Here is a 300-nt window from a genome sequence, read left to right as displayed (position 1 = left end):
CCCGCGCCCCTCATCCCCCTCAGTGCCCGGTGCATCCCGGAGGCCCCTCTTCCTGGTGAAGCGCCGTCGCCGTCGCAAGAAGCTGCCGTTCTCGAACATGTTGTAGCAGTCGGGGTCAAGCGTCCAGTAGTTGCCCTTGCCCGGCTTCTTGTCGTCGCGGGGCACCTTGATGAAGCACTCGTTAAGGGAGAGGTTGTGGCGGATGCTGTTCTGCCAGCCCTGCTTGTTCTCGCGGTAGAAGGTGAAGCGGCCCATGATGTAGCGGTAGATGCCGCTGAGTGTGATGGGCCTCTCGGGCGC

At 63.3% G+C, this 300-nt stretch overlaps 1 protein-coding gene across 1 annotated transcript in view; it reads right to left on the bottom strand.

Moving 5' to 3' along the window:
- Positions 1–300, bottom strand: part of FOXS1 (forkhead box S1) — a gene marked incomplete at its 5' end in the record, with an annotated part of 3,407 nt that extends 3,107 nt beyond the window's left edge. Inside the window, one exon of the mRNA XM_009893543.1 lies at positions 34–300. Coding sequence (XP_009891845.1) covers positions 34–300 — 267 coding nt within the window. The remainder of the gene's footprint in view (positions 1–33) is intronic.

The sequence above is a fragment of the Charadrius vociferus genome, unplaced genomic scaffold, assembly GCF_000708025.1.
Source record: "Charadrius vociferus isolate BGI_N301 unplaced genomic scaffold, ASM70802v2 scaffold259, whole genome shotgun sequence".
NCBI classification, from domain to species: Eukaryota; Metazoa; Chordata; class Aves; order Charadriiformes; family Charadriidae; genus Charadrius; species Charadrius vociferus.
Note: the sequence above shows the minus strand (reverse complement) of the source record. Positions and strands in the feature narration are given on the sequence as shown.